The sequence below is a fragment of the Physella acuta genome, unplaced genomic scaffold (genome assembly GCF_028476545.2).
Source record: "Physella acuta isolate Inbredline_101_S28 unplaced genomic scaffold, ASM2847654v3 ptg000456l, whole genome shotgun sequence".
In the NCBI taxonomy this organism is placed as follows: Eukaryota; Metazoa; Mollusca; class Gastropoda; family Physidae; genus Physella; species Physella acuta.
Window position 1 is genome coordinate 286,631 of NW_026731975.1, and position 27,865 is coordinate 314,495.

General features: G+C 33.3%; 3 protein-coding genes across 4 annotated transcripts in view; all 3 read left to right on the top strand.

Moving 5' to 3' along the window:
- The first annotated feature begins 3,703 nt into the window (after nucleotides 1-3,703).
- On the top strand, nucleotides 3,704-27,792 carry LOC131943432 (major facilitator superfamily domain-containing protein 1-like). Its single transcript, XM_059303561.1, has 14 exons — nucleotides 3,704-3,769; nucleotides 4,647-4,764; nucleotides 7,313-7,521; nucleotides 8,321-8,388; nucleotides 9,680-9,788; nucleotides 10,493-10,589; nucleotides 10,702-10,800; nucleotides 11,502-11,613; nucleotides 12,068-12,281; nucleotides 12,718-12,815; nucleotides 13,270-13,382; nucleotides 13,635-13,682; nucleotides 27,256-27,349; nucleotides 27,442-27,792. The coding sequence occupies exons 1-14, from the start codon at nucleotides 3,704-3,706 to the stop codon at nucleotides 27,485-27,487; spliced, it is 1,491 nt and encodes a 496-aa protein (XP_059159544.1). The 3' UTR covers nucleotides 27,488-27,792.
- LOC131943458 (nuclear cap-binding protein subunit 2) overlaps nucleotides 13,301-27,865 on the top strand; it is a 204,318-nt gene continuing 189,753 nt past the window's right edge. For both annotated transcript variants that reach the window (XM_059303606.1, XM_059303607.1), the window contains exon 1: nucleotides 13,301-13,311. The gene's annotated coding sequence lies outside the window, so the exon portion shown is untranslated. The remainder of the gene's footprint in view (nucleotides 13,312-27,865) is intronic.
- LOC131943457 (major facilitator superfamily domain-containing protein 1) lies at nucleotides 20,933-26,638 on the top strand. Its single transcript, XM_059303605.1, has 9 exons — nucleotides 20,933-21,009; nucleotides 21,918-22,026; nucleotides 23,568-23,664; nucleotides 23,809-23,907; nucleotides 24,430-24,541; nucleotides 25,221-25,434; nucleotides 25,812-25,924; nucleotides 26,305-26,417; nucleotides 26,625-26,638. The coding sequence occupies exons 1-7, from the start codon at nucleotides 20,945-20,947 to the stop codon at nucleotides 25,911-25,913; spliced, it is 798 nt and encodes a 265-aa protein (XP_059159588.1). The 5' UTR covers nucleotides 20,933-20,944; the 3' UTR covers nucleotides 25,914-25,924; nucleotides 26,305-26,417; nucleotides 26,625-26,638.

Genomic DNA, 27,865 nt, shown 5'->3' on the forward strand with positions numbered 1-27,865 from the left:
TATCGAACAGACAGAAGGAGCTAAAATGGACCTCTAGGAACATATTAATCATTTTGTAAACTTAAAAGAAAGAACAAATCTAAATAAATAACGAGCAATTTTAAAAAAAAATTGTGTTTCGTTAGTGGCAGAGGCGTAGCGACCCTTCCCGGCGCCCGGGGACAGACTTTTCGATTTGCACCCCCCCCCTCAAGATTTCGATTTGCAACCCCCCCTCAAACTTTCAATTTGCACCCCCCTCAACCTTTCAATTTATTTTTCCAACCAATTTTGGCGCCCCCTGAGGTCGGCGCCCGGGGACATATGTCCCCCCCCCGCCCCCCCCCCTAACCCTACGCTACTGGTTAGTGGCGTCACAAGGTTAGGTATTACCCTGTGCGTTAAGTGAATGTCAACCCACCCCCAACCCCTCCAACAATTTTGCATTTCCGATGGAGTGTCACCCCTACTCCCTAATTTTTGATTGTTTTAACTGGATAAATCACAGTTTTGACAGTAAATTTTACGAGTTTTCTTCATGGTGTTAATCCTAAATGGTGTCACATCCGCCCCCGCCTTGTGACGCGACTGTTTGGTTACTTAAATGTTACATGCTTACAGTTAATTTGTTGGTTACTTTTTACATAAACGTGATATGAAATCAAAGATATTTTATGTTACAGGGTACTACTTAATAATAACGTATAAGTACACAATTAGGACGTATAAAATGCAAAATTTACAATTTGACGAAGGGGCCCAATGATAATTTTTGCATAGAGTTAGCTATGTGCAACATTAAAAACCACACAGATCAAAGTTAATGTGTATGCCATTGTAAGATTATAATAGTGTAATAGTGTTCAATTAATTAAAAAAAAAAGAATTTTCGATAAATATAAAATTGTTAGTCATCTAGTATCGAAACTACTAAGGGAAGCAACCAATTTTTAAAAACCAAAAGTTGTATATAAATATAAAAAAACCCAATTATAGTTCAAATTTAAAATATTAATCACTATATACTATGTTACAAAAACATTGATATTTAACACGCATGTAAATGATGTCTATTTATTACTTTTCTTTATTTAAGAATTAACCGTCGAATCTAGTTTTTATTAGAAACTAATAGCTGTACTAAATTTGTGGGCAAACACACCTTGCTCTTTACAAGTTTGTTCACTTGGTAGGATGTTCCTTTCAAGATCATTTTTTTAGTGTAAAAAATGATTAATTTTCAATCTTTACAAAAAAATGTACACCAGATATTTAATGACCTAAGACAGGGGTCGGCAACCTGCGGCTCGCGAGCCGCATGCGACTCTTTTGATATCATGATGCGGCTCTCCAGCTCCTTGAACAAATACTAATGATCTTAATAAAAAAAATAAAATATTTGAAATTAAAAAAATGTTAGTGGCTCTTTAAAACCAGGGAAATTTTGAAAATTGTAACTTTTGGATCTTTAGCTTCAAAAGGTTGCCGACCCCTGACCTAAGACCTAAGAGTCGCGCCTGCTGTGTTACCCACCAAACATTTATTCAGATTACTTTTAACAGAATAGTTGGAGATTATCATGATAAACACTTGAATACTGTTTAACATTTTTGGCTAATGAAAGTTTAATTGCTGTTTTTAATGTTGTGTTGAAATACAGGAAATACGGGCTTTTATGACTTGATTTGCATTAAACAATAAACATTTATAACATGGAAAAACAATGTTTGTAAAAACGACAACCATTTCGGCTGGAAAAAATCCCTCAATTTATTGAACGGCTATAATGCCCCATTGTATCCATAGTCTATCTCACTGTTTAAAATGAACGTAGGTGCCATAGCACTCACAGGAAAGACCAGGGCCCTACATCGCACCCTGCTGTGGGACGCCCGTGCGAAATTAATATTTTTCCCTCAGAAACTTTCTCGGGAGTATTCTCATCAACTCCCCAAAGTTTCATGGTACTCGTATGAACGGTGTCGAACCTCATCCGACTTTTATTTTTTTATTTAATGTATATAGAGAAAAATCGCGCAACCTCTCAGGGCACCGTCCTTGCGAAATTAACCCCCCCCCGCACTCCTACTTTGGGGTCGTAACAGGGAAGGGATCAAAACCGGTGTAGACGAAGATCACGGTGACCACTTCTCGACTAGATGTAAGTGACCAATTTTCTGTAAAGCTCTCGCCTATCCTTAATGTTGGAACAAGATTTGGACAGGATGGCGCGCGGCACCGGGTTACAAAGAACCCCGCTCCAGGTATCACACTACCAGTGCTTCTTTCAGGCATAATTCTCCTGTAAGGGGGGGGGGGCACTTTAAATTACTTTTGGGGGTGGGGAGTGGACTTAAATTTCCTGGGAGGGGGCAGACAATTTTTCAATTATATATGTTCTATATTAATTGTATTTTTTTTCTATTTTGTTGAAGGGCGGTAAACGGAAGAAGGAACAGTGCCAAACCCACCCCATCCCCCCTCCCCCTCCCCAAAGAGATGGCTGAAAGAATCTATGCAGACTACGGGGAACGGCGTCTTTTCTGTCTAAAATCTCAATAACTAGCCGGATACAAGGTCGGATAGGGAAGATATGACGAGTCACAGTTTTCCTCACATTAAACACCGCCTGGCCCAATGTTTTACACCTTGTCCGGTTTTATCCTCGGTATAAAACCGTGGTAACAAGATGTAAAGGAAACGGAGGGAAAAGAAGCTGACGTACCGTAACTGTCTTTATGTATTAGTGAGACCTTATTGACAGCACTTTAATCTACACTCCACTCCCCCCTCACCCAAAGTGGTCGGTAGTATCAACCTTGACAGTATGACAGCCAGGCTATCATCGAACTGTTCGAGGCCTACTTCTCACAAGGCGATTATTTGGGTCAAAAGTGCAACGTTTTCAGTCAAGAGTTTTTAGCACTTGTTACTCTCGTGATCTAGATCTATAGGTAAGCTTTTATCTTCGTTAGACTCCACAAAGTCCGACTTTTATCATATATATATATATATATATATATATATATATATATATATATATATATATATATATATATATATATATATATATATATATATATATATATATATATATATATATATATATATTTATATATAAATATATGTATATACATGCATATATATACACATGTATATATATACATGTAAATATGTATGCATATATATGTATATATATACACACATTATATATTTATGTAAATATGTGTGTATATTTGTATGTATGTAGATATATATATATATATATTTATATGTATATATATATACACATACATATTAAAATATATATATCAATATATCTATATGCATGCATATATTTTTAAATTAATAAGTAAACATATATATACATATATATATATATATATATATATATATATATATATATATATATATATATATATATATATATATATATATATATATATATATATATATATATATATATATATATATATATATATATATATATATAGGCTAGTGCAAAGTTATGATAGCTTACTAAATTCTTTAAATCCTATAAATAAAGGAAAACAACATAAAAATAGTTAATTACCCTGGATTAATATACAACTTATGTAAACGTAATTAAAACACTTGAAACCACACGACAGAAATGAGAAGATAACCAATACAGACCAAAGAACACAACCGTACGTGTATCAAGTCAGTTAAAACATCCATCCTTTCATCAGCGTGTTTCAAAATGGGAGATACAGACACCGACAAAGTTGCAGAGACAAAGCTTGACAAATCTAATTTCACCTGTCAGGTAAGACAGCAATCTGATGTATTTTAATCAGTAGAATTAACTTTCATTCAAGCGTGAACTATTAGTGAAAAATGAGTTATTAAAGTGTTCGTCATGGTGTCAATAACTGCTGGAAAAAAAATTAAATCATACAATGTCTGAGTTGCGTGTACTAGCCAAATCAACGAACTAATGTAATGGTGCAGCCATTTATGCTTTTTTTTTGCAACCAATAAGCTGTCCACATTGAGTTAACAAAATTACTTTGATTTTTAACCTTTCCAGTTGAATAACTGTTACAATAAATTCTTCACTTTAAAAAATATTTCCCTCATCATTTGTCGTTGTTCTATACATATGTGGCGCTGAAAAGCTGATAGTAAAAACAGTATTGAAAAAAGTGGATGATATTCAGAAATATATTGCGAAGTATATATACAAATACACTTGAAAGAACATTAGGATCAGAACATTTTATCGTAAAAATGTCAAAGTTTGGTACTTAAAATTTCAACAGTTTTCCCAATATTTTTTTGTGTGGGGTGAAGGGAGTAAGGGAACCAGTGTTTCTTTCTCTTCTGAGCACGTCTACCGCCCTCACCTCCCTCTTTCCCTAACGAAATAGAATGTATATTTAAAAAATAAATACGTTTACCAGTGTAACTCCCATAAAAATTTTAGCCCGACCCCCCCCCCAAAAGTTTTGAAGCCCCCCTCCCCTCGGAGAAAAAAGTCTGAAGAAACAATACAGGGAACTAACACCTCTACATTGATACACTAAAACTCACGGTATTTAAAAAGTCGCACGCATTTTCAATATCCATACAATTAAATCTTCACCACAATTACTCTTTTAATATATTTACTCGTTATTTTTAAAATGAATTCTGAGAAATAGGACTCTGGACAAGACGATGATGAGATTGGAGGAAAAAAGTCATGTGACCTATGCAACCCCCGCCATTGGCTACATCGTTACTTCCCCGTTTTGATTCTCCTCTGTTTCCTATTGTTCGGTAAGATTTGGTCAGTTGTAGCTTGCTGAAACTGTCATAAAACTGTTCCAACAGCCAGACTCTTCATAAGCTAATGAAAATTGGGAAACAAAACTGCCTAACTAATGGCAGATTTCGGAAACACTTAAATACACCAACAAGATTAACAATTTGAAAACTAGTATAGGTTCCATGATTTAGAAAGTCTATAAAAATTCCCGATGCAAGTTATAGAGTTCAGATGTTCTCTGAACCAAATCAATGAAGTCAGTTATTTATCGATGCATGGGAAATCATAACCTAAATGCAAAAAACAACAATAAATACTCACAGAAGAAAAGACAGCCAAAGCATACAGTGTTTCTTCCAGACTTTTTTCTCCGGGGGGGGGGGGGGGGGGACACTTGAAAATTTCGAGGGGGGGGGGGAGGTAGACTTGCTTCGGGGGGGGGGGGGCGGGGGGGGGGCGGACACTGTCAAAAGTATATATTTTCATTTCGTTCGGGGGGGGGGGGGGGGTAGGGGGTAGACTTTCTTCGGGGGGGGGGGAGGCTCGGCCCCCCCCCCCCCCCACGAAGAGATGCCTGGAAGAAACTCCGAAAGCATATACATCGATTTTTATAGTAGTTTGTCAGATTTCCTACTAATAAAAGAAAATAAAACATTACAATATCAATAGAAACATAGTCTCAAAATGTTTATGTATTTTAACACGTTTTTCTTAACTCAGCTTCGCGTTTGTGGATGTGTGGATTTGTTTGTTGTTAAAATTGACATCGAAAATTAGCCCACTTCTGATTGCTCTAGAGACCTGAAATTTGGCATGCATGCTACTTTCGCCTAACAATTTCAGATGCAATCATAAAAACTAGCAATTAGAGACCGTAATTAGCTTAATTTAATTACGCCCAAAGGACCATAAAATTGAGGACATGATTTCTAAAGATACCGACAAGACTGGAGGCTTGTTGACACAGTTACTTCGGCCCCAATCGATGTGAGCGCGCTGGCCGTGATCGTATAGTGGTTAGTACTTCGCGTTGTGGCCGCGACAACCCAGGTTCGAATCCTGGTCGCTCAAGATTTTTTTAGTCCGTGTATTTATAAACACTTAGTCAATTCATACTTAATCAAGTCATTAGATAAAGTAGAAAATAAACTATATAAAAAACTTTTTTAAAAACCACGTTTTTCATGTGTAGCAACGGACTAAAAAGGAGAAAATAAAATACTTAAAAAAAACTTTTTAAAAAACCACGTTTTTCTTGTGGACTAAAAAGTAGAAAATAACTATTTACATACATTTGATGACAAAAAACGTGGGTCGGGCAGATGGGTCGGGAAATTTGATGGTGAACGTACCCACGTTTTTTGTCATCAAATGTATGTAAATAGTTATTTTCTACTTTTTAGTCCACAAGAAAAACGTGGTTTTTAAAAAAGTTTTTTTTAAGTATTTTATTAAAACGTTTTTCTTAACTCAGCTTCGCGTTTGTGGGTTTGTTGTTAAAATTGACATCGAAAATTAGCCCACTTCTGATTGCTCTAGAGACCTGAAATTTGGCATGCATGCTACTTTCGCCTAACAATTTCAGATGCAATCATAAAAACTAGCAATTAGTGACCGTAATTAGCTTAATTTAATTACGCCCCAAGGACCATAAAATTGAGGACATGATTTCTAAAGATACCGACAAGACTGGAGGCCTAATGACACAGTTACTTCGGCCTCAATCGATGTGAGCGCGCTGGCCGTGATCGTATTGTGGTTAGTACTTCGCGTTGTGGCCGCGACAACCCAGGTTCGAATCCTGGTCGCTCAAGATTTTTAGTCCGTGTATTTATAAACACTTTTTTAAAAACCACGTTTTTCATGTGTAGCAACGGACTAAAAAGGAGAAAATAAAATACTTAAAAAAAACTTTTTAAAAAACCACGTTTTTTATGTGTAGCAACGGACTAAAAAGGAGAACGGAGACGGTAACACATTGTTAACGGTGACACGGTTGGTACGCTGGGCATGCTAAAATACACATAAACACGTTTTTCCTTAACTCAGCTTCGCGTTTATTTGTTTGTTTATGGGAGATTTGATCACGTGATTCGTGAGTAGATCTCCACGCCAGCAACGTAAATTACACCCTTTCTCTGTTTAAAGCGTATCGGTCGCTCAAGATTTTTTTAGTCCGTGTATTTAAAAACACTTAGTCAAGTCATACTTAATCAAGTGATTAGATAAAGTAGAAAATAAACTATATAAAAAACTTTTTAAAAACCACGTTTTTCATGTGTAGCAACGGACTAAAAAGGAGAAAATAAAATACTTAAAAAAAACTTTTTAAAAAACCACGTTTTTCTTGTGGACTAAAAAGTAGAAAATAACTATTTACATACATTTGATGACAAAAAACGTGGGTCGGGCAGATGGGTCGGGAAATTTGATGGTGAACGTACCCACGTTTTTTGTCATCAAATGTATGTAAATAGTTATTTTCTACTTTTTAGTCCACAAGAAAAACGTGGTTTTTAAAAAAGTTTTTTTTAAGTATTTTATTTAATCTTAAAACAGGAAGTTATTTCGTCAACGACATCCCAGGATCTTTGCAAGACGTGATGGTCCGTGACCTTGACCTCTCAGAGACTGAGTTCATGGCCTTCTACGCCTTCGAGGCGTGGCCCAACGTTGTCTTGTGCATCGTGGGTGGCTACATGATTGACGGCTTGTTCGGCGTTAGGCTGGGAGCGATCGTCTTCAGTGTGCTGGTCACTCTTGGACAGGTTAGCTGAAAGCCCAGGGCAACGGATTATTGTAACGCTCAGGATAATACAGGATAGAAGTTCTACCAATATCACAAACACATATTAACATTGAAAAATGTGCTATGGATTTCGTGCCCCTAACCAATGCCGCAAAGAAGTACCGCATAACACGAAAGCCCACTACATATTTAGCGGCTTCTCGAGCTATGGACTTTTTTTTCCAAAGAATTTTGCTGGCGTCAGTGCGTGTTTGATTGTAGGGGAAATAGAACTCAGCCTTGTCGTTGGTAAAAAAACACAATTATAAATAACCTTTTTTAATACAGAAATAAATTTGACGACAATTTTCGAGCAAACCAATTTGGTCTCCACCCCTTGCTCCATCTGCCACAATTCACTTTGGAAGATCGGTAGAACAGTTACTTGGCTATCAAAGGGGATCAGCGAGTCACAGAAGTCATTACAATTTTAATATTTTCGGAAGTGCGTGATAAAGTGACTGTAAAATAAAGATAATCGTACCGCAGCTACATTATTTTTTTACAAACCAAATATCAAAGGAAAAATGCACGAAAATTAAATTTAAAAGTTTTAAAAATATTATTTATGGTCGGTTGTGGGCCCTCTAAACGCCCTACCCCCCCCTCGCAGTGCGGGGTCTGGCGGCACTGTCGTTCCGTTCCCGGGAGAAATGCTACATATTAAAATAAAACTTTAGTAGTAGTTTAATTATTAAGGTTTTTTTTTCCTAGATTAATTCTAAGCTTTAATATTTTAGAAGAAGATTCCTAAATCTATATTTATCTTCTGTTTACAGGCTATGTTCGCGTTGGGTGGTTTTATAAATAACTACGTGCTGATGTGTTGTGGTAGATTTGTCCTCGGGTAGGTCTTTTGTTTTTAACTCTTTAAGTTTGGTTTTATAGTATATTCTATTTTTATATGTAGTTTTCTGTGTTATGTCGAAGCTGTGGTGAAGCCTATTCGTTTGATTATCACAGTGTACATACTTCTAAAAGAAAAAAAACCCACTCTTTTAGAGATTTTGTCTGTTCAGTTCACAGAAAAATGCGCAAATGGAAAACTGCGCAACGGAAAATTGCGTAAATAAAAAAATGCGCAAATACAAACTAATTATACTAATATATTTTTATTTTCTTATATTTCGTAGAATAGTGTTTTTTTTTAATGCTACAATGTGCATGTGTGGATTCTTTGCTAATGTCTCTAAATGCTCGAATTAAGAAAACAAAAATGCCAATTTTTACAAGCTTTTATTTAACTCACTTCCTCTGTCGTCAGTCCAGACGGAAACGCAGGAGTGAAAATTCGGACAGTTCTACTTGACCGATACGATTCACATTTGGCACGTGGGTCAAGACATGAAGACAATGCAATCTGAAACTAAATTTGACTTAATTGGATGCCTAATTGATTTTTAATGAATTAATTAAAATTTGGACCGAATTAGTAGGCATGTCTAGCCAACCACACCACACGCGTCATCACCTTCAATAGCTGCGCCATCACGTAATGGCTGCGTTCAAAAACCATTGCGCGCCTACTGAACGTGATGTTCAGTAGGCGCGCAATGGTTTTTAGTCATGTAACTCTATTGTAAATAAAACATGTAAAGTACTGAAAAAAAAATTCATAAAAAACGTTTTAATAACAAGCTTTTATGTAATGATGCACTAAAAAGTAGAAAATAAATTATAGACTACTATTTAAATAACTGTAAAGAAAAGCGTGGGTGTCTTCCTTAACATTAGTAAAGGTATCCAATAGATACTAAAGTGACCCACGCTTTTCTTTATAGTTATTTAAATAGTAGTCTATAATTTATTTTCTACTTTTTAGTGCATCATTACATAAAAGCTTGTTATTAAAACGTTTTTTATGAATTTTTTTTGTGCTCAGTTTTCAGTTGCGCATCATTCCGGTCACCGAAAAAAACGGCTTCTAATTTTTTTATTTCTGTTTCTAACATAGTCCTGACTTTCTGTTTAGTTGTTGATATTTTGTTGTCTTACGGAGATTTGATCGGATCTGTTGCTTCCTATCTGTTTTTACCACCCATAATATCTTATTTTTCAAACTATAAATCAACGTCCACTGTTAATACAATGTTAAATCTATGATTGTTCTGTGATTTTGTTTACAATCTTTATTGTAGGATAGGAGAGGAGTCCCTTGGTATTGCACAGAGCACATTCGCCACCAAGTGGTTCAAAGAGAAGGAGCTCAACATGGTGTTTGGTCTTCTGCTCAGTTTCTCTCGTCTGGTGTGTTTAGTATGCTTAGTGCTTAGTGTACACCTCCCTGCACATTAATTCTGGATTTGTCGAATTAAATTGTAGTAGACAATACTTAATTGACGTCTTGTGATAGTATTTAGGTTACGATACTTAAGTGATGAATAATTACTGTGTGGAATATTTAACTGCTGTCAAAGTACAGTATATAGAGTTTAATATTTAATTCCAATTTTTATGTCCAAATACTCCAAATACAGTATTCAGTATGCAATACGTAATTATTGTATACATTCAGACAATTGACTAATGCTTGCAGAATCATCACTCTGATGATATTCTTAGTAATGGATAACTTGTCTATGTAAAGATAATACAAAAAATTAAAACTATTTAAAAAATCTGTTCATATATTTTCATGTTCCTGTGCGTTATATGGATTTTTTTACCTGACAAAAAAACTTTCATCGCGCCCCTTTAGAGTTTAAATGTTGTTTCCATTTTAAATGAGTGATTATAATTTGTTCCGCCTAACTTAAGCTGTATGTAAACATATTAAAATGTTCTTTAATAAAATTTAAACAATAGCAGCTTATACTTTAAACACAATATTTTGAGTATAGATGAAATATAAAAAAAATCACATGTTATTAAATTATTTAACCCTATTTATTTATGCATATTCCAAACATTAAAGTAAACAAGTTATTTTTTTTTCCATGTACTAAATCCAGGCCAGCACAGTAGCTATGAACGTAATGCAACCTTTATATAACTTGGTAGACCAAGCTGTTCATGGTTACAAAGGGCTTGGCATAACTCTGTTCATAGGTAAGTAGCAGGGCTTAATTCCCCTTAATAACAAATGTGCACTATTGAAACGCGAATAAAATAACTGACAAGATATTACATTATTCTTACATTAATGATATCTTTTTTACAGCCGTGTTTGTCTGCTTTATGTCAGCCTTATGTGCAGTCATTTTGTCGTTTTTTGACAAAAGAGCGGACAAAATATTGTCCAGATCCAAAGTTGAATCAGGTACGGGGTTAACACTTAAACGATAAGCAGAAATTATTTCATTTAACTTATCAATTTCAATATTGGTAGATATTTTAAATAAGAGAAGCAAAAGGGAGACAATAGCATCAAAAGGCATGCGCGATATTATTGTCATTGGTAATTTATTAACTGTTAAGAGGGTCGTCCATAAGTACCGTTACGTACAAGAAAATTAAAAGGGTGTTTTGTTTTAGCTTTGGTGACTCTTGTGCTTCGTAGTGGGGAGGGGGGGTGACAGAAAGATGCGACTTATAATACATTTGTTCTGGTATTAGATCTAATTTCATGTTTGTTTTCGTTAGAATAAGTTTCCTTTAATTGGATGGGATTTAGGGGAGTGGAACATTTTGTTTTTGGTGTGTGTGTGTGACCTTGTTTGAGAAAATGTGAGGGTGGTGTTGTGGGAGGTAAACTCATCAATATATTGCGTGATGTCGCTTTTAGCATACCTTTATTTGTGGAGTAAGATTACCTTTTATTACGCTTTTTAAACTTAACATCAAAGAACATCAAATACAAAGAAAAAAAAAGATGGAGAAATTAACAATCCATAACTTGCTAAATTATGAATGTTAATATTTAGAGGAATCGTGTAAAGAATATTAATAATTTAATGTCTTAAAAATAAGAAAAACAAATCTTAATGTTAAAATTGGTATAAAGATTTATTTTGTTACCAGATGAAAAGATCAAACTGAAGGACATTCTAAAAATACCAATGATGACCTGGATAATGACCTTTATTTGTGTCACTTTTTATGTTGGGGTTATGCCATTTATCAGTCTAGGACTGTAAGTAGGTCACTTATTAGACTATTATAAATATAAATTTTATGGTTGTATGTGAGATATATTTTAATAAATCAAATTTTTGTTATTAATAAAACTTGTTTAAAACGTCAGTTGTAACACATACACCACTTCCAACCAATTCTTAGAAAAAGTGTTTTTGGTGTCTTTTCCAATTTGCACTTCGTAATTGCAACCGTTGGTAATCGTACTTTAACTTTAATTTATCAGATTTTTATATTGATCTGATCAATTATGAAATTAAATATCCTTTTTTTTTTATAAATACAACTTACATTTAATATTTTACAACGGTGTTTTTTATTAAAAAAATACATGTAAAAAATTTGTATTGAAAGAATTTTGCTTACTTTTGAAGCCATTTTGAGTTTGTCAATCAACACACTATATATTTCTTGAAGTAGAAATTTATGGTTCTATTTAAAATTCGATGCAGGGTGTTTTTTGTCATGAAATTTGGACTGACGCCAGCAACTGCCAGTACTTTGAACAGTTTAGTGTACATAATTCCAGCAGTTGCATGTCCTCTTCTGGGTTTCTGTATAGATAAAACTGGCAAAAATATTTTCTGGGTCATCGGTGGCATATCATTGGCCTTGGTCAGTCACATGATGCTTGCCTTCACATTTGTTAACCCATACATCCCAATGGTGAGTGCATTGTATTGTTCATCAAAAATATAAAAAAAATAATGAAAAAGCTAAACAACTCGTAACAACTTACGAGTTATAATCAAACAAATAAACAAAGTATTCCTAGCTATTCGACATGTATATCAAAATGAATACACATTAAAATGTTTATAAAAATTGCTAACATTTTTTAAAACCTAAAAATGGTAAAATACATTTGTATATTTTTTATTTATTTTTTATTTAATCAAATTTTAAATTAAATATCTTATAGTTTTTATAGAACTAACATATTATTTGGATGTGGAATATTACAGTAGCAATCTTAATCACAGTGATGTAATAGATATAAAACATCAATGATCATTGAAGTACACAGCTACATTAAATCCTCAAATATATAGTTAAAAAATGTTTAAGTTTTAAAGCAAAATTTATTGTTTTTATTTATCAGGTTGTTTTAGGCTTTTCATATTCCGTTTTGGCAAGTTCAATTTGGCCTCTCGTAGCTTTTGTTGTACCAAATAAACAATTGGGCACAGCTTATGGCATGTGAGACTTTGCTTTGTCGTTACACTTTTAAGAACATTAACTCCTGCTTTAAAAAAAGAAATCAAAATTATACGTGAGGCATATACTTAGCGGTGGTAGTATGTTTTATGTAAAATATTTTTCTATTATTATTTTATCAGAATATAAAAGAAAAAAAAGCATTTGATTTTCCATTTAATTTAAAAAAAAATCAATAGAAGTGTAAGTTTGAGATTTGAAATTATATTTCAAATTGTTAAAAAAAGGTAGTTTAAATTATTTTCATTATGTTTGTTTTTAAACATGTATTATAATTAAGGTATTTATTATTAATTTTTATTTCTAAAATTAATAAAATCTGTAACAAAAAAAGAAAATAACTATTTATATATTGTCAGGATATTACAAATAATAAACGTTAATTATATAAAAGTGAAAGTGTAATTAAATAAAATATGTTTTATTATCATTACAGAATGCAAGCTTTTCTAAATCTGGGATTAGGTGTTTGTTTTATATTGGCCGGGCTAGTTTTGGATAAATTTGGATACCTCATTTTGGAGATATTTTTCTTAGCTTGGCTTTGTTGTACGTACACAAGTATATATTTAAAATATTACTTTAAAATTAAAATCTTTATTTGATTTTCTAAAATGCTTCTTTAAAAACCAATGATTTCTATTTAAATGTAATATTCATATTACATTTTTAAAGGCAGTTATTATATTCTAATTCTTCATAATAAAAACATAATTTTCTTTTGTGTAAATTAATAAGTATGTAAACTTAAAATATCAATTAACTTTAACAATATTTATAAAGTATTTTATCCTTCCCCAGTGTGTTTAATAGCTGCTATATTATTATATCTTGTAGACTTAAATAAAGGTACTTTTATATTAACTGATTTTTAGAATTAAATAAAATCATTATTGTCTAACTCAGATGTATTTTATATTTACTAATATTTAAAAGATTGCAACAATTTCATATAAAATCATCTATGATTTATATATTTATAAGTTATTTTAATAACACTATAAACTAATAAATTTTGTTTATATCAATACTGAATTGTATGTAGGTGGCCACTTAAATCTTTCTACAAAAGAAAGAGCTCGTCAAAAAAGAAAACAAAAAGAAATAGAGAAGCTCAAAAAGTTGAAGGACGAACAAAAGTGAGCTGTTTGATTTTCATAGCTGTAGACACTAAAATTCTCCATCGTTTTAGATTTCTAAATATCAGAAACTTTGCTAAAATACTTTAAATTTCAACTATTATAATTTTGTAAAAATGCTTTTTTTTTCAGAGACTCAGCCAAATTTGATGGAGCGGAAACAATTCCCTCGGTGTAATGATTTGTATTTTAGATTATTTTTTATTTAGTTAAAAGATACACGCAACTTTTGTCAAACTTAAAATCAAATGTGTAAAATTGGCGTTCCTTAAATAAGAACCGACTGTATTTCAGTTACTTAGCAGTTCTGGCCTTGATTTGATAGTTACCGTTTGCAATGTGTGGTGTCACCACAATCCTATTTCGGTGGATGGATGTGTTAAACTATGATCTGTAAAATTATCAACCTTATCAATTGGTGTCACCTTCTTCTTTTCTTTCCCCATTTTTTTCGGTGTCATTTGTATATTAGTCCATTGCTTTCTTTGAATGCTAGTAATTCATTCATCTTCGTTTCACCACTCATATAGAAAGATGTAAAACTGTGCTTTGATATCTTATTATCTCAAAAAGTAAGTAATTCAAAAGAATAAAAGCATTGTTTTCTCATTTAAGTTTTCAATGCATGGTAATGCTTACATTAAATTTCAAGGAATAAATTAATATCTAATTAGATTAAATATTCTTGCTTAACTTGTGAGACCAATGTTTCTAAGTTTGAACGAAATCGCTGCATGAATGTGGTAAGGTTAGATAGGAATTTATGTTGGATTAAGTGTTAAAAGATGGTTGAAATTAAGTAACAATATTTATCACAGATAGACGGACAGACGGATAGACAGACTATAGGACAGACGTACAATATGAAATACTTCAAAACATAAAACACAACATCATCTTGGTAAGAGAAAAAAATTAGACTCGCTTAGCCAATGGCAGTTTACAGCTTACAGTGCCCTGACTTAGGCCTCTCAAGGCAAATTGCTTTTGGTTTTTTTTAAATAAACTATTAGATTTGTACTAAGAATTGGAATCTTTTGTTTTGGCAAACTACATTTAAAAATAGTTATAAATATCCATTTTTAAAAATTAAATAACTATCAGATTTTTACCAAAAATTGGAATTTTTTTGGCAAATTACATTTCAACATTTATAAAAATGCATTATGTTTTTAATTAAATAAACTATCTCATTTGTACTAAAATTGGAATACTTTTTATTTTGGCAAATTACATTTTGATATTTATAGATAAGCATTTTTAAAAATTAAATAAACTATTATATTGTAAAAAAAAAAAATTGGAATTCTTTTTTTGTTGTTGCAAATACAATTTTTAAAATATGCATTATTACAATGAATTCTTTCCTCGACAGGCAAATTTGAGGCTAATCCAAAACTGGCGTTCTAGGTGTCAGGTTTTTAAAAATTTCAGCCTTATGAGTTGGTTGTTTATAAATAATCAAATCAATCTGTAAACGTAAAACCAGTAGCTTAAATTAGATGCATATAATCTGAACCATACTGCCAGAGCTGATGAAAATTGTTGGCCAAAATCTATTTAATGACTGTAGATAAAATAACCTTTCTTGAATCTGGGTTATTGGCATAATGAATGACATTGTTATGAAATTGAAATACAATGCTAAAGCAAATATGGTTCAGAACAAAAAAGCAATTAAATGAAAATTGAACTCTAACTATAAACCGTTTCAAATTATGACATTTTACTTAGTTCTAAGATCTGTCTAACCGTGAATAAAATTTGGTTTAGGCTATTTAGTTAAGATGTTTAATTAAAAGCACCTTTAATTAAAGATTTCTTATAAAATATACAATTAAATATTTAAGTTGAAGGATTGTCTTTTTGAAATGAAGCAATGTTAAAAGAACTATTAGTAAGGAAACCAATCGATAGTTTTTCAGGCTTCTGCTGTGTGAAGTGAAACTTTCTGTGTAGTCTCTATAAGCCATGACCTTATTAGTGTTAGTTTTTGAACCAGTCACGCGTGACGAATGCTAGAATTATCATCTGCACAACATTAGGCAGGGGAAGCCATTTTATTATTCATCGTCCGGCGCCATGTTTTCAAAATGTTATACGATTACAATATTTTTTCATTACAAAATAGTAAAGAATGATAATAAGAAATATTTAAATAAAAAGATATGCTTAGATTCGTAAAATAAATATTCACCACCCCTAGCTATTTCATATTCCTTTAGTAATTCTATATGTGTATTGGACAGTTACCATTTTATATTTTATATCAGGTTTCCAATCCACCTACGGATAAGTATAAAGAATATTAACATTTATAAGTATCCAATTTTTAGTTAGTTTACTAGATTTTCTACACTAGAAAAAAAAATGAAACGATGTATTTAAAAAAAAAAATATAAAGTCTTTTTAAACTTAAGGGAAACAACCTATATGCCTATATATAGAGAGAGTTAATCCTCTTGGATTAATTTAAAACGTATCACCTGAGCGTTACTTAAAATATTTGAAACCGCACGACTGAAACGAGAAGATAACCAATACAGACCAAAGAACACAACCGTACGTGTATCAGTTAAAACACCCATCCTTTCATCAGCGTGTTGTTTCAAACATGGGAGATATAGACACCGACATAGATGTCGAGATACAGCTAGACGAATCTAATTTCACCTGCCGGGTAAGACAAACATCCGATGTAATTTAATTAGTAGTTGACATTCATTCACGTATTAGCTGTGAAAGAAAAGTATGTCATGAAAGTTTTAGAGGGATGCTCGAAACGAAATTTATTTTATTGAAGTCGAATCCATACTGGCCAAAGCACATCAAAAACATAAAACTGGGTCTGGTCGTTTCTAAGTTGTTTATGTCTATCTTTATATTTTTTATATCAACGCTTCATTCGATCGCTCTTCAAGCTGTCGACAATATTCCATTCTACAATCGCTCACAAGGCATTTATACTCATAATCAACTTTCGGTCAAAATACATTCATTAACTCACTATCCCCGTTGTTCTAGACTATTCTAACATTATCTTTAAAATGACCCGTAACATATGAAAATTATCTTCCAGGAATTCCCCCCACCCCTCCATTCCCGGAAATTTAAGTTTGTTCGTCCACCAAAAGTTTCAAATGCCCCCCCCCCCTCCCCCCCCAGAAAATATGTCTGAAAGTAAAAGTAAAACCGTGTACGAATGTTGTATACGATTTCAATAAACGAAACTATTTAATGATGCAGCCATTCATGTCATTGTTACTAATGAGACAACCGTAATAAGTTCACAAAAATTACTTTTACTTCCCGTATTTAACTGTCTTTAATTTTTACCCCACACCACACGATACAACACATATTTACTTTATGTTATATGAAGTATAGAGGAAGAATTGTAGTCGTGCAAAAAATCGAAACTCGACGTATTACACCTCTCTGAGTCGGAATGTAATGTTGTCTGTATGCTTGTGTCTCTGTGTATGCGTCTATCTGTCCGCAGTGTTTCTTCCAGACTATTTCTCCGGGGGTGGGGGGGGGGGGGCAGTTGATATTTTCCGGGGGGGAAGGACGGTCAACATTTTCCGGGGGGGGGGGGGGCGGACACTGGTAAACATGTTTTCTATATAAATAAATTCCATTTCGTTCGGGGGCGGGGGGGGGGGGGGGGGCGAAGAAATTCATGGAAGAAACTCTGTCCGTCTGTCTGTGAACACGATAACTTGAGTAAAAAAATAATTGTAAGAGAAATTTTAGAGGAGATGCTCTAGCTTCATATTTAGCGATAAAAAAAATTCCCATTTTTTAAAAACTTGTCACGTTATAAATAAGTGGCACATAAAAGGTATAATTGGTTTATTTAAATTGATCTGCAGCGGCGATGTACACGTGTTTTGTTCAGAAAGAAAAAAAAATACTTATCGTGCTTGTTTTCAATTTTTGTTTACCCTACGGTCAGTAACTTCACATCAATATAACTTATTTTTATACTACGTTGTTGTATTCGTGCTGATGATAACAGTTTCCAATTACCATACGAACCTAACGTTCGGTATCATGCAACCGTATGCCCTTGACGTCACCTGGCCCACTGTATGGTGACTACCTTATATTATGCTAATTAATTTGATTTAACATATCACTAATCAGGGGCATAGTCAGCTTTTGGGTATAAGAGGAGCGTCAAATACACAAAAAACCTTCAGCATTGATCAATTACTGACCTCACCTTTTTATTAATTAGTTGATTACGAGATGCAGTTCGCATAAATTCCATTTCCTCAAACAAGTATATCAACATCGGAGTTCACAGGGGCTCTATTTCTGATGGTTTACTTTCTCTTTATAAATACATGATTTCCTTTGCACATCAGTGTTGGGCTGTAAGAGATAAATGTTCCATGACGATACTCCTATGCATGTTTTTGCAGACAGCGTACACACACTTGCGAGCCAACAACAAAAATATGCCATCCACCATGTTAACTGGGCTAATGTAAACACAATGCTAATTCACCCTGATAAAGCCAGGTTGATGCTAATTACCATACGTAATAATAGGACCACAGTACAACACAAGCTTCGATTACTGCCCTTAGAATAGTTTGTTTCCAGGTTGGTGACATTTCAAGTTCCTACTAGAAATGAAATATGAAAGAGAAGTAAAGATGCGGTATATTTTTTAACAGATAAGCTACGCCATCATTTCTGTAGGTGACATTTCAACGTCCTATTAGAAATGAAATATGAAAGAGAAGTAAAGATGCGGCTTATTCTTTAAAGGATAAGCTACGCCATCATTCCTGTAGTGACATTTCAACTTCCTATTAGAAATGAAATATGAAAGAGAAGTAAAGATGAAGCATATTCTTTAACAGTAAATCTATGTTACTAGCCTAACAGAGATTTAAAAAACCCAAAGATCGTAGAAAATATGAGCAACTTCAACGATGACGCAGCCAGCAAATATTACTATTGCTATCAGCTGGAGAAAATTACTATGGTAGTTTCGTGGGGAACTGTGCTTGTGGGCCTATATTCAGCAAGGATGACATAATCAGCTTAGATGAAAAAAAATGCCAAGGCGGACTGACATGGACACGCCATTGCATGGTCCACCAAATTTCGCAAGGTCGAAAGAGAATGCACGAAACAAGCCATACAAAATATCAGGTATCTCATGAGATAATAGTGGCATTGGAAATGTAGTTGTTGGGAAGTCGAACGTCGTAGTTTTTGAAAGGTGAGGGTGTTGTTGTTACCTGTAATTTTTTGTGCATGTTTTAAAAAATAAAAATAATGGGCACATATTACAGAAGAAAAATAGTGTCATACCATGTAACGTTGATTTGCATAATGTGTCAATTAACGTTTATAATTTTCTAAATTTTCTATGTCGTAAAAAAATTAAGATCTTGAAATCGTTATTTATTTCTTATGTTTTTACTAAATTGAACGTGTATTTGAATTCGTTACTTTCGGGTTAGCAGTGTAGCGCCCTACCGCTGGGCCACGCCGTCCCCAAATATAACTCTAAAATAATCTTAAGCCCCTCTAAACCAAACCCTAGAATCAGCTACAAATGTAGTTACTTCCCATAAATAAAAATAACTCCAAATACTATAAAAAATTATATACGATTTAATCCCTTCAGTAATCAGTGTTTATATATATATATTGACGTGTGTTTTTTAAATTGATGGGAAATAGGGCTCGAGACTACGCGATGAGGAGATTGGAGGAGAAAAGTCATGTGACCCATGCAACCCTCGCCATTGGCTACATCGTTACATCCTGGTATTGATACCCCTCTGTTTCTTATTGTTCGGTAAGATTTGGTTCTAAAATACACTTTACACATATCAGAGGTAGGTGGAGTCAAGGTCGTCTTACAGGCTTCAGCCAACGATCAGAACTGCAGACTTTCGGGTTAGCTGTCGTAAGTGCATTTAAATCCTAATTATTATAGTTTTAAAATATCTATATATATAACTCTCCTCTTCGAGCCGTTAGAAAACAAGCTGCAAACGCTCTCCCTACCTCCCCACCCCTACATGGTTTTAGTGAGCTGTGTTCACTCTAAATGTTTACAAGCAGAGCCAACGATTTTAAACGTAGGGGGGGGGGGGGAAGGAAGGGGGGGGGGGTTATGGTCCTTAACGAGCTACTTATAGTGTTTTAAAGAAATATTTTCAGTGTCAGCGTTGGTACTGTCGAATTCACAAATTATGAATTATTGAAAATTAGAAACAACTAAATAGCGGCGTATGTTATGCCGCGGGCCGGCTCGTTTATTATATTTTATTTAAAAACAGGAAGCTATTTCGTCATCGACATCCCAGGAGCCTTACAGGATGTGATGATCCGTGACCTTCAACTCTCAGAGACAGAGTTCATGGCCTTCTACGCCTTTGATGCCTGGCCCAACGTTGTGTTGTGTGTCGTGGGCGGCTACATGATTGACCGCTGGTTTGGCGTCAGACTGGGGGCCATCGTCTTCAGTGTGCTGGTCACTCTTGGACAGGTTAGCCAAAGCTTCCGGGCAACGGAATTTTGTAATGTTCTTCCTATTTCCAAGCAACCGATTAGTTTATTTTACCCACACTAGACGTCTATAAATTTCGCTACACAACTAGGGTAGTAGGGTGTGTATTTCGGATTCTTGTGACGCTGTGAGGTTAGAGGGGGGGGGGGTGGCGTAAATAAATCTTGACGTAGAATTTAATCTGTAGTTATTTTTTAGGGTTTTTCTGCCTTTTTGTGACGACGTGTGACGGTAAAGTTCGTGGTAAAAAAAACCCAAAGTCTTGTATGAAAGAATCGTTTAGGGAAAACAACTAACACTGATAAATACAAAATATAAAATAAAAATTTAACGGTTATCTAAATTTTAAGGTACATTACTCCATATTACTTCTATTATTAATCATTAAAAAAAATTACTTGCAATTTATCGTTTATCTTCTATAGGCGATGTTCGCGCTGGGCGGTTTCATAAACAACTACGTGCTGATGTGTTGTGGTAGATTTGCCCTTGGGTAGGTACAACATTTTAATTTTTTTTTCATAGTACGTTTTATTTTAGATGCTAAAAAAACACCAACACAGCAACTGCATACCAGAAGTTTGAGATTTCGGAATCTCATCCCGAGTTGAACGTTCTCAAGTTCATCCTGAGTTCAAAGTTCGAAAGTTCATCCCGAGTTGAAAGTTGTCATCCTGAGTTGGCGTCATTCGATCGGCCAAGTACCTGGCGGCTGTAAATAGCACTGACAACACCTTCACTTCTTATACCGAGGTCTCTGAAGAAGGTGAACTCTACTCTATCTGCCCTATTGACCGTCAGACCACAGAGGATGACTAACATATAGCTCATCTAGCTCTTCTGTGTCGTTTGTTGGGGCACTGCACTTGATATTAAACTTTAGTTTCGTCTTTTACACAAAGATAATGCAATGTACTTAAGACCAAGTGTTACGTAACATAATATATAAAATTTCTGAGTGATTAGACAGCAGCAAAACTATTTATTTTTTGTGGTGAGTTCCCCACTTAATGCCCATAGTAAGCTACTGAAACAGTTCTTTGTGGCGAGTTCCCAACTTAATGCCCATAGTAAGCTACTGAAAAAGTTCTTCGGCAATCAACTGTGCTTACATTGTGCCTATTTTATCTCGTTAACTTACGATAATGCTTAATTAGATACTTCCCATTACGGCTATTATACGTGCTGACTTTTTTGTGGTTCAGTAATGATCTTTACATTTCGATGTTAATTGTTTTGGGAAAAAAATTATTTGTTGCTTTTTCTCTGTTTTTACCACACATAGTATCAACATTTTCGTCAATGATTAAAAACCTCTCGATTTTAAAACAATAAATCTACGTCCAGTTTTAACACTGTTTGCGGACTTTGATTTCACTGTATTATTGTTTAACATTTTAGTGTAGGAGAGGAGTCCCTCGCAGTCGCACAAAGCACGTTCTCTACCAAGTGGTTCAAAGAGAACGAGCGCAACATGGTGTTTGGTCTTCTGCTCAGTTTCTCTCGGCTGGTGAGTTGTGTGGGACGGTTCTAACATTAGTGATTACTTGTCTAATTATAGATTACAATGTGCTGTAATATATAATTATATATATATATATATATATATATATATATATATATATATATATATATATATATATATATATATATATATATATATATATATATTTCATATTTAATATATACTTCTTTATAGATATTTAAATAGTAGTGTATTATTATACATATAAAGAAAAATATTTATTTTCTCCTTTTTAGTACACTAGGCATGCTGCCCAGCTTCGCTTAGGCTTTCGAAAACATTGAGAATTTGAATGCTTAATTAATTCCCCCGAGGGTCGGTCTACGACCTCAGGAGTTATGAAGAGGTTCCTACGTGGACATTTTTGTTCGATTTATAGCTCATATAAGGCGCCGGTCAGTCGAGGTCAGTTTTGACCCCTTCATCGTAGACTTTTCGGCCAACCGGCCCCCGTGTTCTGATCGCCCCAAGGCAAGATACTGCCAAATTTGAAGCGCCTGCGGCGCCGGGAAGTGCCCTATCGGGCACCCGACAACTTTGCTTTATATATTATAGAGATTAGCAAATTGCATAGATAAACAAAGATTTCAATAAAGTAATTAAGGCCTGAAATACTTTAGTATAGAAATGTATTATTTGAATAGATTCTAGATCTAGCTAGAATTTCTAGATCTAGATGATCTAGAATCTCTAGATCTAGATGATCTAGAATATCTAGATCTAGAATATCTAGATTTAGAATCCTAATAGAATTTTTTTTTAAGTTTAGCCCGAGAAAAATTGTATTGTATACATTTCATAGTGTACGTAGATCTAAATCAAATTTGAATGAAATAGTTCATTTCCTTTTATTCTAAACACGGCAGATGACGTCATTAGTTAATGTATAAACATAAGTGACGTCACTGTTTTATGCATACTTTTTCACATCTATAAATGCTTTTCCTGTTGCATAATTAAAATTGTTTTTCTACATTCGAATACGCCTTTATTTTTTATTTTTCTTCTTTAAATAAAATTGTGGTTATACATTTAAAACATATAACATATTATTTTCAACAAAAGTCCGTATAAAGGTATCCATATATCGCTGCCGATTCTGACGTGATGTCCGGGGAAAATATTTTGCGGACAAAGAGAGAGAAGAGCGCACATGGCCTTTTATATATTAGGATTATTACATTAAAGCGTAGTACTAAAACGTTTTTATGCAATTTTTCTTTCCAGAACTTTAAAATTTACAATATAATAGAGTGCATAACTAAAAACTATTGCGCACCTAATGAACTTGACAACGCGCGTATAATAGTGCGGAAAGATTAGCACAAGCCTGTCTGCTAGTTTCAGCAAATTGTAATTAAGTCTTGATTTCAACACGTGCCAACTTTGAAACGAATCTGTCAGTTAGAAGTACCCGAGATTTCGTTCGTCCGTTTCGATCTATGACGACCGACTGTTGACAGACAGAGTTAGCAAGTTAAATAAAATCTTGTAATAAAACAAAGCTTTGAATCTACTACTTCCAGGCCAGCACAGTAGCTATGAACGTAATGCAGCCTTTATATAACTTGGTGGATCAAGTTGTTCATGGTTACAAAGGGCTAGGCATAACTCTGTTCTTAGGTAAGTAGCTAGGCTTACTTCCCCTCAATGATATCCGCTCAAGTATTGTATTTGGTAATTTGAAAACGAACAACATGTTTAAGCCACTATTTCTTTTATAACTGAAACGATATTAAATATCATAAACTTATTTTTCTTATCTAGCTGTTGTTGTCTGCATTGTGTCAGCCTTATGTGCAGTAATATTGTCGTTTTTGGACAAAAGGGCGGACAAAAAATTATTCAGATCCAAAGTTAAATCAAGTAAGAGGTTATCGCTTAAACAATAAACACGATGTTATTTATTTAAACAAAAACCTTCACATTAGAGTAAATTGCAAGACGGACATATGTCCCCGGGCGCCGACCTTAGGGAGCGCCAAAATGGGTTGGAAAAATAAATTGAAAAGTTGAGGGCGTGCAAATAGAAATCTTGTTTGTCCCCGGGCGCCGGGAAGGGTCGCTACGCCTCTGATAGCATCAAAATACTTTAACATTATTTCAAACCCAACAACTCCCTAGATACCCCAGTAACTTATAAGTGTTTTTCTTGGAATGTCATAGGTAACATTTGTGGAATTTTTTACTTTTGAAAATAATTTTTTTTTATTACGGTTAAACGTTAACACACAATAAAATGTAACAACACAGAATTAGAATTACCTTAATAAATGCATAAAATGTTCAAGTAAATATTTTGAAGAATTATAAAGAATAATGATATTGCAATGTCTTAAAAATACTAATTTGCCAATATAAAGGATATAAAATTGATTTTGTCCGCAGATAAATTGATAAAACTGAAGGACATTCTAACGATACCGGTAAAGGCCTGGATAACAACATTTATTTGTGTCACTTTTTATGTTGGGGTCATGCCTTTTATCAGTCTAGGACTGTAAGTAAATTCAGTATAAAATAATCTAAGTATAGATTTTAAAGTTGTATATTAAAAACAATACTTTTATAAACCTAATTATTGTTATTTAAAAAAAAAAGATTTATAACTCGCATTTGCTATTGTTTGATTAAAACCCCATACATATTCATTTTGTAATGTTTTAGAATAAAAAAATATTTCGCTGGTAAACATTATGGTTCATAGACTATTCTAATCCGACACAATAAAAAAAAGTAATTGAACTATTTAAATAAAGTAAAGAGTCTTTCTTTGATAAAACACATCCAAGAAACCAAGGATTTAAAAAAAAAAAAAATTAAATAAATAAAGGAGGTTTAGGCTTCATCTAAAATGCACCTAGTGATTGCAACATGCAGTATGCGTGCTTAAATTTAAAACACTTTACATATTTTAGGATGTCTACCGTAACCTATTTAGAACTAGCGAACCATAGGGCAGATGAAGTAGAATTCATTTGTTTTTTTTTACCTCGGCATATCAAGGGTAGCAGCGGTCAACCACATTAACTTTAACCAACATGAATTAAGTACCTATTAAAGCTGGGTGGACTCAAATTTTGACAGGGACCCGGAATCGAACTCAATTTTGTTTAAGTGAATAAATACACTAACCGATATTATTAAGTATTTATAATTCTATTTATAATTCAATGCAGTGTGTTTTTCACCATGAAATTTGGACTGACCCCAACAACAGCCAGTACTGTGAACAGTTTGGTGTACATGATTTCAGTAGTTGCCTGTCCTGTTCTGGGTTTCTGTATAGATAAAACTGGCAAAAATATTTTCTGGGTCATCAGTGGTATATCAATGGCATTGGTCAGTCACATGATGCTGGCTTTTACTTATGTTAATCCATACATCCCAATGGTAAGTTTATTGTATTTAAGTTAAACAGTGAGCTATAAAATTAAACTGATGTTTTTGTATTTAAATTAAACAGTAAGCTATAAAATTAAACTGATGTTTTTGTATTTAAATTAAACAGTAAGCTATAAAATTAAACTGATGTACATGATACTTTAGAGAGGCTTGTTAACAATAGACGGTTAAATAGAATTATTTATAGAAATTCAATAAACTTTCATATCATTTTTACGTTACTAGCATAATTGTTGCAATATAAAACATAGCTCACTGTGATATTATAGTTATAAAAACAAATGCCCAGTGATTTTTTAAAACTCTAAGATAATTTTAGTTATTCAATAGAAAAATGTTGAAAGCTGTAATACAATTTTTTTCAGGTTTTATTAGGCTTATCATATTCTATTTTGGCAAGTTCACTTTGGCCTCTCGTAGCTTTTGTTGTACCAAGTAAACAGTTGGGCACAGCTTACGGCATGTGAGACTCTGCTTTGTGTTTTTTTTTAAATTTAATTTAACATTACAACTGTTGAAAAAAAAATCAGATGCATATTCTTGGTGTACGTGCTAAATGGCTGTAGTACGTAGTACGTGTTAAATATTTTATGTAACATATGTTTATACAATTATTTCATTAGAATGTACAAGTAAAAGTATCTTGTTTTTACTATTTAATTAATGAACAAAGCAGTAGATATGTTGGGTTGAGACAGTCTTTATTTTAAAATTTTGACAAATGTAACAAAAATCACAACAAAAAAAAAAAAGAAAAAAAAATTGTGTAAGCAAAACATTAAAATTAATTAACGATAATTACATAACAGTGTAAGTGTTATTAAAGATTAAATAAATCATGTTTTGTTATTATTCCAGGATGCGCACTTTCCTAAATCTTGGATTAGGTGTTGGTTTTATATTAGCCGGGCTGGTTTTGAATAAATTTGGTTACCTTATTTTGGAAATATTTTTCCTAGTTTGGATTTGTTGTAAGTAATATTTAATTTTCTTAAATGAATAGCAAAAAATAAATTAAACAAAAGAGTAATAAAATAAATTATAAATTTAAAGACTATTATTTTATTTTAAATCGAGAGTTTTAAAAGAAATAATTTGAATATAGCAAATGAAAAATGTATTACATTTAATATCAATAACTTAACAAATATTTATAAAATTATTTCCTTTTTCTCCAGTGAGTTTAATTGCAGCTATTTTATTGTATCTCGTAGACCTAAATAAAGGTAAAGTTGAATAAACCGAATTTTTGTTGTAGATAAACCTTTAATGCTTTACTCAGATGCATTTTTACTTAGTAATATTTAGAAAATTGTAGCAACTATGGGGTCATCCATAAATGACGTCACACTTTTTGGGACGATTTTTACCTCCCCCCTCCCCACCGTCGCACATCGTCACAAAAAGCCACCCCCCTCCTAAAATGACGTCACACCTCAGCCTACAACCCTCCCCCTCAAAATTGCAGTTGAATTTGTCGTAAAACATCGATTTTTTCCAAAAACTCTGTCAAAATAGAGTATTTTTATCAATTCCTATTACAATTTATTAAAACCGTTGTCTAAAACGCGAAAAAACGGCTAAAACTAGTTTTCTAACATTGCTTTTTTATAACTCAAAAGTGTGATGTCACACCATCTGAACAACCCCCCTCCCTCTCATTACACACCGTCACAAAATCACGGTCCCCCCTCCTCACTACTAGTGTGACGTCATTTATGAACGACTGCTATGTACAATCAGCTGGGCTTTTTACATTTGTATTTTAAAAAACAATCACAATGAAAATAAATATTGAACTGTCAATAGGCGGCCACTTAAATCTTTCTACAAAAGAAAGAGCTCTTCAAAAAAAGAAACAGAAAGAAATGGAGAAGTTAAAACAGTTAAATGAGGATCAAAAGTGAGCTGATATATTTTCTTAATGCATATATACAAAATAACACATTTTAAAATTTCAAGTATTATTCATGTTTTTAAATATATTTTTTTCAGTGAATCAGCGAAAACAGATATAGATGTAGCTGATATAACAGAATAATGATTTGTATGTGAGATCTGTTTTTAAGTTAAATAAAAAAAGACACATGAAAATGACAAACTTATCTCTAATTATTTTCTTTACTTGACATGAATATAACTGCCATGTTGGTTAAATTCAGTGCCTTCTTGACCTCATCTAATGTATCAGCGTTTTTAAAACAAGGGTCCATTTGGAAACCTCCATCAGTATATGTTTTAAAAACTCTTAGCTTTTATAAATACCAGTTAATTAATGAAGTTGCTTTCAAGTCCAGCTTTTGTAAATACTCGTTAATTAATAAAGTTGCTTTCAAGTCCAACCTTTGTAAATACCCGTTAATTAATGAAGTTGATTTAAGTCCAACCTTTGTAAATACCCGTTAATTAATGAAGTTGA

What these genes read in the sequence shown, in the direction of transcription:
- LOC131943432 (XM_059303561.1), top strand. Translation starts at nt 3,704, where the DNA reads ATGGGAGATACAGACACCGACAAAGTTGCAGAGACAAAGCTTGACAAA. An exon ending in TGCTCAGTTTCTCTCGTCTG is followed by an intron (nt 9,789 to 10,492) that starts GTGTGTTTAGTA and finishes TACTAAATCCAG; the next exon opens with GCCAGCACAGTAGCTATGAA. An exon ending in TTGGGCACAGCTTATGGCAT is followed by an intron (nt 12,816 to 13,269) that starts GTGAGACTTTGC and finishes TTATCATTACAG; the next exon opens with AATGCAAGCTTTTCTAAATC.
- LOC131943457 (XM_059303605.1), top strand. Translation starts at nt 20,945, where the DNA reads ATGTTCGCGCTGGGCGGTTTCATAAACAACTACGTGCTGATGTGTTGT. An exon ending in CAGATCCAAAGTTAAATCAA is followed by an intron (nt 23,908 to 24,429) that starts GTAAGAGGTTAT and finishes TTTTGTCCGCAG; the next exon opens with ATAAATTGATAAAACTGAAG. An exon ending in CCTTTTATCAGTCTAGGACT is followed by an intron (nt 24,542 to 25,220) that starts GTAAGTAAATTC and finishes AATTCAATGCAG; the next exon opens with TGTGTTTTTCACCATGAAAT.